Genomic DNA, 11,832 nt, shown 5'->3' with positions numbered 1-11,832 from the left:
AATATAATATGAAATATCAATAAAATATGTCACTGAGTCAGGAGTTTGTTTCAGTTCATACTGATTAATAGAATAGGGGTCCTTTGAGGTAACAGGTTGGGACCCACAGTGTTACTGTGCACCCGCAGCCAGCAGTGTGTGAAATAATAACTCTCATAGCGACCAGTGCATATGTTTGAACTACAGTCACTGCATGTCCAGAATCAGATAGAAACAGACTCAGGTGTGTGACACTGACATGAGTACACACAGAAGAGTTTAGTTTAACTTATTTTGGTTCTGTTGGATGCACATACAGCGGTTTTGAAGCATGTCTTTATTTTTGTTATAAGCTTAACGGACATGGACATCTCTCATTCATTCACGTTCACCCTGCTGCAACAGGACCCGGACCTTCAGTCCACCTACCAGCAAGTAAGTTCCAAATATTGTGGATATTAATGGAAGCTGTAACAGGCGGGAATGCATTCTTCCCTTCAGCAGCTCTCGGCCAGCATATTTCAGACTGCTAAAACTGTGCTTTGTTGCAACATCGCAGTCATCTGGAGAATGTGTGTGTGTGTGTGTGTGTGTGTGTGTGTGTGTGTTGGACAATGTAATGAGCAGGGAAGTCTCTTTTCAGGGAAGTCCATTTAGCCAATGTGATGGGGAAAAAAAGGATTCTGTAAGTCATTATAATGACAAACTTTCTCAGTGTTTTGACTTAGTATCAAAAAGTCATTATTTTGAGATGCTAAGTCAATATTTTGAGAATGTTTCTCATTATAATGACTTACAGAATTTTTTTTTTGTCATATTGGTGGAAATGGGCTTCCATAGTGAAGCACAAGGCAAATTTTTATTTAGCCTACTTTTAAACATATATAGAATATAATATGAAATATCTATAAAATATATCACTTAGTCAGTTTACTCAATGATAGAAAAGGGGTCGCTTAAGGAATAAAGTTGGGAACCACCCCTTTAGATCTGTCCCTGAGTGTTTAGACTTCTCTGTTGGCTTGCAGTTTCCTGTAATCTGATCACCATTGGAATATCCTAAAAAATATGGTCATTGATATGGAAGCAACTCATCGTGTTGCACTAATGGATTGTTATTGGTTATTTTTTTTGGCCAAAAAAACTCCCCAAACTCCAATATGTCTTTAAACATGTAGAAACATTGCCGTAATGTCTTCTGGCATTTCTATTAGTCAGGGGTGATGTGAACAAATGTAGTGGTTAGTGGATCGAATGCTGTCTGGAACTTAACTAGGCTGTTGAGCCTTCCTGCACGCAGTCAGAAAAGAGAGAAGGGAGACATTTAACACCTCGAAACAAGGTCAACCTTTATTTCTGGACAGGCAAACAGCAGAGTTCAGCTCACATGTTTCAGAAATTCAAAGGACAGAAGAAGGTTCTAGTAATGTGAACAGGAAATTAAAGAATAGTGCACCAAATGAGAAGAATCTGTCTAATTTTGAATTACACATATTTCAATCTGTATTGACACGAGATTAAAAATACATACATGTAACTTTTTTACTAATTTATCTATTATTTAAATTTATTTTCAATACGGACTTGAAAATTGCATACAAACTGACTGATTTCAACATATTATAAAAACAGTATTAACAATTAAGTATTAACTGAACAATTGACAGTATAAGTAGCTTATACAAGACATACGCACCAAGATAGGCATCAGAGCCTGATACATCTCTCCAGACACTGTAGGAAGGCAAGAAAATCCGCAAAATGATCTTTGCTATAACAGCAATAACTCATTCATCATCAGAAAATCAGCCACTGATGAGGAAAACAGAGAGCAAAAACAGCACGGAAACAAATGCCAATGCTAGAAGCTTTGTGGATTTAAGGGGACTATGTGGTAAATTGATGGAAGTGCTTTGGTCAGGGTCGGTTCATGTTACTAAATGAAACTGGGTGATATCTGAGGGAGAGAGAGAGGGGGAGAGAGAGAGTGAGAGAGAAAGGACAGTAGATGTGGGTTGTGTGTGTGTGTGGGTTGTGTGTGTGTGTGTGTGTGTGTGTGTGTTAGCATTCACTGATTGACAGAGACAGACAGCTGCAACAGCTGAGTCCCAGCACAGATACAGTACAAAGGTTACTGCTATTAATACGCAAACACACATAATGCAACATATTACATCTAATTTCACATCATTGCTGACAATTCCTGACTTTTCTGTAGCACTGCTTCTGTTGGCACTGCTTAGCTTACTCCCAGCCTCTAACTCTGCTGGCAATTCAAATTTAATTAGTTAGAAACCCTGTGATACACATGTTAACACAGAGGACTCAATGTCATTGCTTCAACCTTTCTGTACCCTACAGTCATCTCAGTAGGAGCAATGTGATACCTTCAAGGCCCGGGCGGTCTATGACAGGGCGAGAACACACTCTGTATTTTTATGTGTGTGTTGGAGAGTGGGTGTCAGTGACAGAGAAGAGCGAAGACGCTACAGTTACCGCGGAGATAGTTTGAACAGGGGAGGTATTCTGAAGCTACAACTCTTGGACGTCTCTCAGGGTGACACAGCCATCGCTGAGTGGAGTACGCTGGCAGCCAGTTGACAATCACTGCACAACAAGAGGAAAACAGGAAGAACACGCATGGGAAACCTGCTATACAAGGAAAAACCTGCCAGGTAACAGTGATGCTGTTTGGTTGCATTGTTCAAGTCTTCAGTCCTAAGTGTGAAAACTGGAAAACTGAGAGCTGCAGTTAAACTACTGTGCACTGAAGCTACTAGCAGATACAATATACTCCACTGAGTCAGGACTGCCCACTGGATGGATTTCACAGTGTGCACATATTTGCAGCCATCTGAGGAATGCTAGGGCCCAGCTGTCACTTCATTCATGTAATGGAGTACACTCTACGCGTGGATGAACACTAGCAGCTAACACCAGTGGACAGCAGTTATTTTCCACTACATAGCCAGCGTCTTTAGGTCTTAGGATCTGGATTCATCTTCCATAACACCAGTGGACTTAAGCTATTTTGAACTATACAGCAAGCGTCTTTAGATCCCTGGAATTGGATTCATCTTCCATCAATGTGCCAATGGACCCAATCTAAAACTTAAAATATAGTTCAGTCTGCACTGATTGACTGAACTGTTACCATATGCAACCGAGGTAATCCACAACATCAACTAGCGTGTTGTGTGCATTCTAGACGGGATTAACTCTTTATCACATGAAACTGTGCATACTACTTAGTCTGAGGTGGATAATCTACACAAACACACTGCTGCATTCGGAGTCAGCAGCAGTCCATTTTCATACAGAAATACTGGGTTAAGTTGACATCCGGTCAGAGGTTCCATTTTGGGTCCAGATGTTCCTCAACACGGTGCTGGTGGTCCTGACGGACCTGGCGGCCCGGTTCCTGGGTAGCACTGTGTTCCGACAGCACTTCCACCTGTTGCTGTCAGCAGTGCTGATGTTCGGGCCTGCACTGAGCTTCTGGGTCTCCCAGCACAGCGTCTTTGCCAGAAGAAGCCACTTCCTCTACAGGTGAGGCTGCTTCCTGTTACTTACTTCCAGTGGTATTATTGTGCGCCTGCCTCCATCAGAGACAGCAGGCCCACAATGCACTGTGTTACTACTCAAAGGAAACTGAGCGAGAGTAAATCATTTCTGCCAATTGGATGACGTGTCAGTGTTCAATTCAACTCAATTTTATTTGTATAGCGCCAAATCATAACAGAGGTTATCTCAGGACACGTTTTAAAATAGAGCAGGTCTAGACCGAACTCCTTATAACATTAGAGAGAGACAGAGAGACAGAGTGATTGATTTGTTCAAAGCTGAGGTATTATTGAATATGCTTAAGACATTTCTTCTTCGTTAAACTGTAAACATAGGAGCAGAGTAGTTCAATCAGTTTCCTGTGATATATCTAAACCAACCATCATGCATTTGTCTTTAAGGTCTGTTCTACTGCAGGTGTACTGCACTCATTAGCTGTGTCCTAATTCCACACTACATACCAACACTTGGTTGGGAGGCTTACTTTAAAAATAGTAGTGATCCGAAACAGTTACTAATTGTTAAAAGTGTAGTCCGCAACCTAATCATAGTATCACATTATAAAAGTAACTCTTAGATGGTAACTTTTGGATTACTTTAACACCAAATGTGAAAATAAAGACAAGAGAAAGGAAATGGCATTTAAAAGTATTGATTTAAGTGTGTATAAGATACCAGAACAATGTGACAATGTGAAATAAAAGAACATGATACAGGATTTTAGCATCAAAAATGTGTTCTGTGCTCAGTCTGTTTTTTAGGGAAACCAGCTGTATTTAAATTTGTAATTTTGTAAAATGATCCCCAATTTTACTAAATGCAACTGTAATCTGATAAAACAATGTCCGGAAATATAATGGATTACAGTTACCTTTTTTTTTGTATCCTGATTACGTAACTCAGGTACATGAAATCCATTACCCCCCAAGCCTGCTAATACTACATAATCAAGTAAGCACTATGTACTAATCTGCACTGTTCTGGCAGTTAGTAACCTATGCCAGAAAAGAATCCTAAAAATAATGTAAAGTTCAAAAATAACCATTTCATCTAGCTTTCTTCACAGAAATAAATAAAATACAGAATTTTTCTTACAACCCCTAAAATGAAGAAGGTGTTGTGACCCCCCATGACGCTTTGGCGAACCCTAGTAGGAGTCCCGACCCCCAGGTTGGGAACCACTGTGCTAAATATCATACAATAGATCATTTAGCTTTTACAACCTTTATCCTGGGACCCTCGTTTGTGAAAGCATCTCTCTCCCAAACTCATGGGGGAAAAACCTTAAAAAAAAAAAAATAGAAGAACCCTGAGGAAATGTGATGCTGCTGAGAATGAGCCGTTAGAGGATTTTTCAATGGTGGCTTTTAAACAATCACACTAATTTGTCTGTTAATTCAATTCAATTCAATTTTATTTGTTTAGCACCAATCCTTAACATAAATGAATGTGATGTAATGATGTTTAACCACTACACGTCTCCTCCTTCCAGGATGTTCTTGCGCTCCGGTTGGGGCTGGACCTGCGTCTTTGTCGGCTCCTTCGTCTTCCTCCTCTCCTTCTCCATCCGTCGCTCCCTCTCTCTCTCCATGCGTCACCTCTCTCGGCTCGGGGTGGCTGGGGGATTGTGGCTCGGTTTCTGTAAACTCCTGGACCTTCTGGAGAACGCCACGGGAAGCTGCTACGAGCCTTTAGCCGCCAACCCAGAGGTCGCCAACGGGCCTCTGTTGGTGCTGCGAGAAGGGGAGAGTAAGTCTGTGTGCCTCAAAGCTGGGATGCTGTGGAGGGGCTACGAAGTTTCAGAAGATGTCTTCCTCCTGTGCCTGTGCTGCCTGCTCTTGGCTGAGGAGACAGCAGTGTTTGGACCTTATCTGAACTTAGGTGGGATCTCAGATGCCCCCCTGAGGATCATCTTCCTGTTCTGTGTTCTCCTGCTTGGGCTCTGGATCTTTCTGCTGCTCTGTCTCTTGGCTTACTTCCCTCAGTTCCCCACACAGCTGTTAGGGGGCGCTCTGGGGTGTCTGAGCTGGAGGGTACTGTACCAAGGCTGGTACCGCCTGGGACCCAGCTGGTGCTGCCCCGGGAGGCCTGGACTGGGACTGCTCAACACCAAGACCAGCAGTGCTGAGGCAGAGAACCCAAAACTAATCCATGATCACTGCAATTAACTGAAAGAACAGATGTTAACAAAGACAGATGTTTTAGATCATTAGCAGGAGGTTGTGTGAAGATGACTGAGGATTCAGTAACAAACACAAAATCTGTTCAGTAAATTCTGTTGAAACAGACAAACTGCTTTCAAAATGTGTCATCAAACACGCAGTTTTCTAATGCATGCTGTTGTTTTCTGTTCCATCGTATCAGGGAGTCACAGTGGGTGACAGGAGAGCCAGCGGTTACCAATTAGGCTGCAAATGTTTGGGAGACTTTACTGAACCCACAGCTCCAGATTGGTTTACAATGCAGAAAAACTGAAAGATTTGATGGGTATGTGCCAACAACTAAAATAAACTATTATAGAAGTACATACGGCGGTGCTCAGCCATGCTACCAGCTCTGTGAGGCTGTACTTTCATATATCAGTGCTTTGAGCTAAATGCAACCATCAGCATTGCTAACATGCACCCATTATAATGCTAGCATGCTGATGTTCTGCAGATATATTCGCATCTTAGCATGCTAGGACATGTTAGCAGTTAACACAAAGTACAGCTGAGGATGATGGGAATGTCATTAGCTTTGCGTGTCAAACTTTCAATTTGTCCAATACCTGGATTCATAATTAAATATTATAATCTAATTCCTATCAGCCTGAGATGTACTTCAGTTTTCTATTAGCATGTTAGCATGCTAATTAGCATCCTAAATAAAATGGTTAGCATGGTTAACATACCAGATAGTCAACCAATCAGACTCTATTTGTATAGCACTTTTCATACGTGCTGAGGAAACACTGGAGGAAGAATTAGAAAAAGGATTAAAAAAAAAGAATATACCAAATAAAACTGAACTAGGCATACAAATACCTGATTATCATGTACAGTCGCCTCAAAGTACTGCTCTTCCTAAGCACGACTTCACAAAACTAAAATCAACCTGAATAAAGTGAAGACAATGGAGCATTTCCCTCCTAAAATTGTTTTATTGATAAATCGCCTGCAGAAAGAAAATATATACAAAAACAGACGTCAGAGGATAAATGTGGCCTAGACATCTGATACAGCAGATCAGCTGTCAACCTCACAAAATGAATACATGCAGTTTCACAGCGCTCAAAAAGGTATTGGGAGGTTGTACCATTCATCTATTATATAGAAAGACACAGAGCTTCTTGTCTGGAAAACAGTGATAAATTACATTTGATTACTGTTGGGTCAACTCCTTATGTTCACTTCTACCCACATAATGTCCATTAAATCTATCAGAAAAACTGAGGAAAGTTTCCTTATTAAAAATGAACAAGACTGTTATCCTGTATATACAAAGTCATTCTAGTCCATCCTAGACTGAGAGGACGTACATGGCCAATGATAATTAAGGCATAGTTTAAACTTTTGTCTTCAGAAGACAATCTGTTCTCCCGGGGACATACTCAATGAACAAAGTTAGCTTTTGCTGGTGTCACCATTTCAACATGGATCAACAAAAGTAAGACAGTGGAGTTTGTTCCTCAGTGACATCATTAAATATTGAAATACTGACACAACGTTCAGTTTGCTACAGCTACTGTGTGCCACTCAACAGCAGAGAAGGCTGCTTCAACATTTCATCCCTACACTGTATTGAGGAGCTCATGGTAGCAACTTCACTGATTATCAAACAACTTTTTGAATATTACCAACATGGTAAACATTAAAATCGAGTGAATATTTGTGTGTACATGTGGATGTACTCTCAGCCTTCAGTCAGTTACAGTACAAACAGTGGGCCGAAGCTGTCCCTGTGTCGGGGTCAATGTGGTATCAGACCATGGCAGATTTAAGGGAAGTACAAAATCATAAAAAAATGAAATATTTAAGGTTTGGGGGGTAGGAACAGTAAGAATTATCAAGAGAAAGATGGGATGGGGGAGTCAACTGAGTCCATGGGTTCCCAGTGACAGGTCATCATGGCGTCGTAGAGCTCCTCACTGCGCTGCATAAAATCTTTGTTCCACTGCTCCACGTCACATTCAGGGATGGGCTCTGGAAAATACCAACAAGTAATGATTTGTACGCATCCACAGTGTGAGTTATATATGTGTGCATGCAATCAAAAGATGAAAAGATGAAACGATGAAACGAATGACCGTGCAAATTAGGGCTGTACCCAATAGTTCCAAGCTTCGTTCATAGCACTGGCATTCAAATTCTAAAATCAACATTGAAATACTGCACATGTGGGGACTGCGTCAATAAAGAGCTGCAGGTTGGTGTGTCTGAGCGACACACACACACGTGGCAGGATAAAGTCTTGCTCCCTTCCAACAGGGTTGTGTGGAAGTCTTTATCTGCTACCGCTCCTAAAGGGCCTTACCTTCTACATTTTCCTCCTCCATGCCCCCCGTCTCCTCATGGCCCTGCTGGGGAAACACAAACATTATTTCGGAGACACTGAAAGTATACGTGTGTCACATGAATGAAAAGCCCTGCAGGAACTCCGGTATTCCTTTAAGCATGGGTGTCAAAGTATCTCCCTCACCTCTATGGCTCCTGACATGTCAGTGGACATGGGTGGCACCCCCATGGGAGGGGGTGGCATCACGTGGCCTGGTGGGGGGTATCCATAGGGCCCGTAGTTGTAGTTGTAGCCACTGTTGTAGCCGCTGGCATAGCCGCTGTTATAGCCAGTGTTGTTGTAGCCGCTGTACTGGTCGTAGCCACCCCACTGAGAGTAGTAACCCCCCTGGCCCCCGCTGCTATTGCTGCCGTAGTAACTGGACGGGGACTGGTTGTAGTTGCTATGGTAATTCTGGCCCTGGCCCCCATGGTAGTTGCTCATCTTCTGGCTGCAACACAACGAAGACAACAACGTTTCATTAACAGTTTTTGGAATTTAGAGAAGAACACTTATAATGCAGCGCAGTTATTGGATTCAAGTTCAAATGAAAAGGAAACGTAGGCTGGGCAGACGTATGTACCTCTACAGTGTCATCCAGATTTCAGAGGGCAATATTGTGTTGTTCTCGTATTGTGCAGATTAAGTACTGTTTAAAAGGATAAAGCTGACAATACGTTTTACTTTTATTACCGTCGACAAATCCCATGAAAAGATTCATTAAGTAATCGAGTATTCTACAGATTTATTCCATTGATCAATCGAGTCACTGGTGCAACCATCCTTTAGTCTGTCTCTCATAACTTCGTAACTTCGACTACATCATTTTACTCTGAGGGTCATTAAATTGTGGGAGAAGATGTACAGTGTGGATATTTTGCCACGTTCCATCATGTTTCCTCTTCAGCGTCTTACCTCTTTGCCACAGCGATACTGAGCCTGAGCGGCTTTCCCCCCAGCATCGTGCCCTGGCACTCCTCGATCGCCTTCTTCTGCTCGTTCTCCTCCCCAAACTTGACGAAGCCGTAACCTCTGCAAGTCAAACAGTAGTTACACCCCCCCTCCACACCACCACACACTCCATACTTGGCATTTAATAGCCACTTATAATGAGAAACAGAATATAATGGGTATTATTATGGTAGAACTGAAACTTGTTGTTTTACTTTTTAACATGAGGTAGCATCACTTGAATTGTGAGTTGCTCTTGCTTAGCCTATATGGGGAAAACAATAGTTTTAGCATAAGACGGTAAGAAACATTTCTTCAGCCTTTTTCGAAAATAGATGACGATGCACTGGTGTTCAACGTCCATAGCACTGCTATCTAAATAATCATAACAACACAGAAAGCAGGACACATTTTATATTATTGTATATTTCTTACAATAATATTCAAAGCAGAATATTACACATAACACACCAAGGAAATTAAATATGTAGTTCATCTGATGTCAAACTGAATACTTGTAACATTTCTGAAGCCACGTCACGGTCAGGTCCACCTCTAAGAGCTGACGTACCTGGAGTATCCGTATTGGTCAGTAACCACTTTGGCTCCCTTGCAGGAAAGATACTTCTTGAAAACTTGATGCAGTTGGAAGTCGTCCACCTCAGAGGCCAAGTCTCCCACAAACACTGAGAACTCCGGCCTAAAAGAAGTAAAAGCTTTGGTCAAATGTTCTTACTGTATTACCATTACTACATTTGTGATATCACAAATAGTTAGGAAGTCGGTCCTGGTCCACTATGCAACTTGTACAGTGTGATCCACCAGTGCACATCCACTGAGAATGGACTTAAAAGTGATTTGAATTATAGACACATTATTGTTCCCAGCAGACTGTCTGAATAGATGTCTGGAGGGGGTATTTAAATAAAGAACAAGCCAAAGTTAAATGTGAATCATATCTTACCCTGCCTCTGGCCGTTTCCCATAGGTGGCATAGTTTAGCTTAAACTTCCGGGGCTGCACAGGGGAAGAGAGAAAACACACACTAAGCCAACCTCAAACACCAAAGACGTGTAGTATAGCACTGATATTGCTGGAAATAAAGAGTGGAGTTATTATAGTTGTTGTTATTTGGGTTTACATACCTCCACCACCCAGACCAGCCTTTAGCCCATTCCTCAGTTAGTTCCTACCAGAGACTCTATTCACCAGCTTCAAACAAAGTACATTCATGTACAAGCAGCCTCTCAGCCACCTTCAGCAGCAGATACAGGCCGGTGGACAGGGGAGCCCAGTAGCTTGGCCAACTCACAAGGCCAGCAGCAAGCAGCTAAAGCTCACAACTTTACACAACACTGAGACTTAAGTTTCAAGCTGGCATTATATGTTTCACCAGACCCTTAAATAGACTTTGTCACTACAGACAACAAAAAGCAAATCAAACTAATTTGGCACATTTAACAAATGTATTAACAAGAATCTGGTGTTTACAGAGAAAAACGCTGTACAGCTGTATATTGATTTATAAACATTAAATACTATTGAGTTACTGTTGTAACAAAAGAGGACCAAGACTAGTTGAGCTCCACTATCCACAGTCAAATCAACAATTAAATACTGCTTGATAACGTAACTAATACTGGAAAAAAAGGAAGGCAGTATTAAATTGTCAATAGTATATTTATTTATATTCATGGAGAAACAATGATATATTACAGTAAGGATTGCATCAAAGATATGTGAGTAAGTATTTTGCAATTACACCATAGGACTGACCGGGTTTGATCCAGGAACCAGTTTTCCGTTGAGTCTTTGGACGCAGCGGTCAACACTTGCTTCATCTGCCAGCTCCACAAAGCAGTATCCAGCTGAACCACTGCACCAGAGAATGGAGAGAGAGAGGAAACCGTTTCTAAAACAGCAACTGCACACAGGTCATTGTGCCATCAAACCTGCTGTCACATTCTGATTAATACCCACACACACATAATGGATGGTGAATTAACAGTGTACAATTCTGCCTGTATCTGATCCACCAAACAGCATGTATTTTAGTGAGGAATCCTTTTGAAAGGGTCTGCCTCTCTTTCCCACACTGTTCCCTGCTTAAAGAGCACAGCTACAATGGAGGCGGAGGCGACTAAATCTAAAGTTTGTACGGAACACAGTTCATCTTTATGGATTATATTAATGCCGAACTGACCAGAAGACCGTCAACAACCCGCTGTTGAACGTCCCTTAGCTTGTGTGTCTAGAGATACGTGTTTTTACGGACACGTTAAGAATTTAATATGTGATATTTCTTAAAGGGAATTTGGCGCAAGGAGCTTTTAGTTTGATTCAAATGGTTTAAATGTATAATTTGTAACATTTTGTTACCACTACAGAAACATTAAACAACATTTTAAGTATGATACAACATTAACTGCTGTTAGTTATTAGTTATAGTTTGATTAATGGTTTAATAATGTGTGTGCTAATTACTGACTTTGGCTGATTAAACTAATTAGCCGTAAACGGTTGCCCTTTGTGTGTGTGTATAAACTACTGATTAAAAAAAGGACTCCTGATGATGACCCAGGCTTAAGGGTGAGCTACAGGCTTGTCTTAAAACAACACTTGGTGTAACCACTTACATGGTTTCCTGTAGTTATTTATAATGGAGGTGAGTCAACACTTAACACTTGAGCTAGAGCCTAAAGAGTCTACCTCTACTAAACATGTTCATGTTTGTGCTGTGTGTTACGTTCAGAGTCAGGCAGGGTAGTGGATAGGGCTGGGCGATATATCGATATAAAAAAT

General features: G+C 41.4%; 2 protein-coding genes across 3 annotated transcripts in view; one reads left to right on the top strand and one right to left on the bottom strand.

The window, feature by feature from the left end:
- Nucleotides 1-217: 217 nt before the first annotated feature.
- On the top strand, nt 218-7,013 carry fitm1 (fat storage-inducing transmembrane protein 1). Its single transcript, XM_035670004.1, has 3 exons — nt 218-414; nt 2,341-3,528; nt 5,036-7,013. The coding sequence occupies exons 2-3, from the start codon at nt 3,350-3,352 to the stop codon at nt 5,709-5,711; spliced, it is 855 nt and encodes a 284-aa protein (XP_035525897.1). The 5' UTR covers nt 218-414; nt 2,341-3,349; the 3' UTR covers nt 5,712-7,013.
- The window catches only part of trnau1apb (tRNA selenocysteine 1 associated protein 1b), a 6,705-nt gene continuing 1,538 nt past the window's right edge, over nt 6,666-11,832 (bottom strand). The window contains exons 3-9 of one of the 2 annotated variants that reach the window (XM_035670002.1): nt 10,807-10,906; nt 9,995-10,047; nt 9,602-9,730; nt 8,995-9,111; nt 8,224-8,530; nt 8,059-8,104; nt 6,666-7,727 (exon numbers count right to left, since the gene is read on the bottom strand). In XM_035670002.1, the coding sequence (XP_035525895.1) occupies nt 7,591-7,727; nt 8,059-8,104; nt 8,224-8,530; nt 8,995-9,111; nt 9,602-9,730; nt 9,995-10,047; nt 10,807-10,906 (889 nt within the window). In that variant the 3' untranslated portion in view covers nt 6,666-7,590. The remainder of the gene's footprint in view (nt 7,728-8,058; nt 8,105-8,223; nt 8,531-8,994; nt 9,112-9,601; nt 9,731-9,994; nt 10,048-10,806; nt 10,907-11,832) is intronic. The other variant, XM_035670003.1, reaches the window with a different exon arrangement.

Source organism: Morone saxatilis, unplaced genomic scaffold, assembly GCF_004916995.1.
Source record: "Morone saxatilis isolate NCDOM2014 unplaced genomic scaffold, NCSU_SB_2.0 Contig23, whole genome shotgun sequence".
Lineage (NCBI taxonomy): Eukaryota > Metazoa > Chordata > Actinopteri > Moronidae > Morone > Morone saxatilis.
Note: the sequence above shows the minus strand (reverse complement) of the source record. Positions and strands in the feature narration are given on the sequence as shown.